Source organism: Lathyrus oleraceus, chromosome 1 (genome assembly GCF_024323335.1).
Source record: "Lathyrus oleraceus cultivar Zhongwan6 chromosome 1, CAAS_Psat_ZW6_1.0, whole genome shotgun sequence".
In the NCBI taxonomy this organism is placed as follows: domain Eukaryota; kingdom Viridiplantae; phylum Streptophyta; class Magnoliopsida; order Fabales; family Fabaceae; genus Lathyrus; species Lathyrus oleraceus.
Genome location: NC_066579.1, coordinates 70,367,920 through 70,370,129, shown reverse-complemented (window position 1 = coordinate 70,370,129; position 2,210 = coordinate 70,367,920). Strand labels below are relative to the sequence as shown.

Sequence of the window (2,210 nt, the reverse complement as noted above, 5' to 3'; positions counted from 1 at the left end):
TCTGAACATGCTTGTTTTTTCTCTATTTTTTTTTTTGAGATGGTTATGATTTTAACCCAACACCTTCTAATATTTCTGACACTTTATTTTATCCATCACTCACTTATTTAAAAGATAGACAAAACCTTAAGTTTACACCTTCGATTATGTTTATTCCCTTGAGTTTTACTTTTTTACATAATCACTCGTTATGTTTACTCCGTCGTATTTTAATTTTTACAGAATATACTCATTGTGATGTACTTTACTAATAAATTGTCTCAAATTTTTGAGACCGACATGGTGCTTGAAGCTAGAAAAAGAAAGTAGTAAAAAACTAGTAGTGCAATTCAAGCCTTATCCATATGCCCATACACACCGCACATGTCATCTATGAGTCATAATCACTTCAGTTTTCCATAAACAGGTGTCCCTGTACGCGGCGACTCTAAGTCACCACGTGTCAAACACTGTAGTTACCGACATAATCTTAGATTTTTTTTTTCAAATCCAGTACATCCATTTGCCTATAAAAACATCACGTTTCATTTTATCAAAATCACAAAACAAACCTCTTACACAACAGCAACAATCTTGAAAAAAGAAAAAACCAAAAACTTCACCTTGTTTTATTTAGTTTGTTTGTGAAGAATAACAATAACAATGTCTCAGTATCAAAACCAATATGGTGCTCAAACAGGTATGACCGATGAATATGGAAACCCAGTGAACCAAGTTGATCAATATGGCAACCCTATTAGTGGCGGTGGGTTCACCGGTGAAGCCGGTAGACAGCATTTTGGAACTACCGGTGGTGCTACTGATCATGGCCATGGTCATGGTCAACAACATCGCGGAGTTGATCAAACTACAGGGTATGGGACCCACACAGGTGGTGTGGGTGGTTATGGAACCAATCCTGAGTATGGAAACACCAACACTGGAAGTGGTTATGGTACAGGAACAGGGTACGGTGGAAGTGGAACCAATGAGTATGTGAGAGAGGATCATCATGGAGATAAGAAAGGGGTTATGGACAAGATTAAAGAAAAGATTCCTGGTACTGAACAATCAAGAACCAATACGGATGGAGCAGGGTATGGATCAACTGGTTACGGAGCTAGTGGTGGTGGAATTGGAAACACCGGTCAAGAGTATGTGAGAGAGGAGCATCGTGTTGATCATGGAGAGAAGAAAGGGATTATGGATAAGATTAAGGAGAAGCTTCCTGGTACTGGAGGATGTACTGGACACTAGATCATCATCATGATTAATATCTATAGATATATGCATATGATCAATAATAAATAAAACTTTTGTTTGAGTAGTTTGTTTCAGTTGTAATGTATTTTATAATGCCGTGTAAAAGATATATATGAGGTGGTCTATAATAGTGGATATATAGATACAATTAAATAGTGGTTGTTTTAAAACAATTTTGATTTCTTAGAATATAATACTATCACTAGAAAACTTTCAATAGATGAAGTGCATGAGTAACACTATCACTTGATACCATAGTTCTTCAACATACATACAGGTCATTTTCAAATAATTCTAGTAGGACTTACAACGACACACTTTAAACTTATTATGTTGCATGAATGTAATAGTATGTGTGTAAGTGACTTCATTTATTAGAATATAAGAATGCTTACATACTTTTTAATTAGAGGCAGTTCTCCTTTTAAACTAGATTATCTAATTATCTTTTAAACTAGATTATCTAATTTATCTCTGAGATGTTATCTAATTTATCTCAGAGATGTAAGGTACATCAAGTTTTTTGACTTCAAGAAGTTATCAGCTGCCGTTCGGAGTTGAAAATATGCTTGTTCAACTCCAACAACACCCTCTTCATCAAAATTAAATTAGATCTTGGAAATATCTCAATGAATTAAGTCATATGAAATGGTATATAACATGACAACCAAAGTCGTTTTAAACAAAACGATTTAAAAATATATTATTTAAATGTTCTTAACAATGCATAATTTTGATTTCATGATGATTCTTTAAGATTGATACACCATCGACTTAAACTTATACATTAAATCGCTATAAGCGCGATCTAACCTATATACAATACTATCAATGCAGTCTTATTAAATCGCTATAAGCGCGATCTAACCTATATACAATACTATCAATGCAGTCTTATAAATATTCAACATCAAATATGAATGAATGAATCCTTATAAAGTAAAAGGATATGAAAAGAAAAGATACAC

The 2,210-nt window shown here is 33.6% G+C and overlaps 1 protein-coding gene across 1 annotated transcript; it reads left to right on the top strand.

The window, feature by feature from the left end:
• The first annotated feature begins 547 nt into the window (after window positions 1-547).
• Window positions 548-1,303, top strand: LOC133834867 (dehydrin). The gene has a single exon (NM_001427138.1). The coding sequence runs from the start codon at window positions 643-645 to the stop codon at window positions 1,234-1,236; it is 594 nt and encodes a 197-aa protein (NP_001414067.1). The 5' UTR covers window positions 548-642; the 3' UTR covers window positions 1,237-1,303.
• Window positions 1,304-2,210: the final 907 nt, after the last annotated feature.

What these genes read in the sequence shown, in the direction of transcription:
- LOC133834867 (NM_001427138.1), top strand. Translation starts at nt 643, where the DNA reads ATGTCTCAGTATCAAAACCAATATGGTGCTCAAACAGGTATGACCGAT.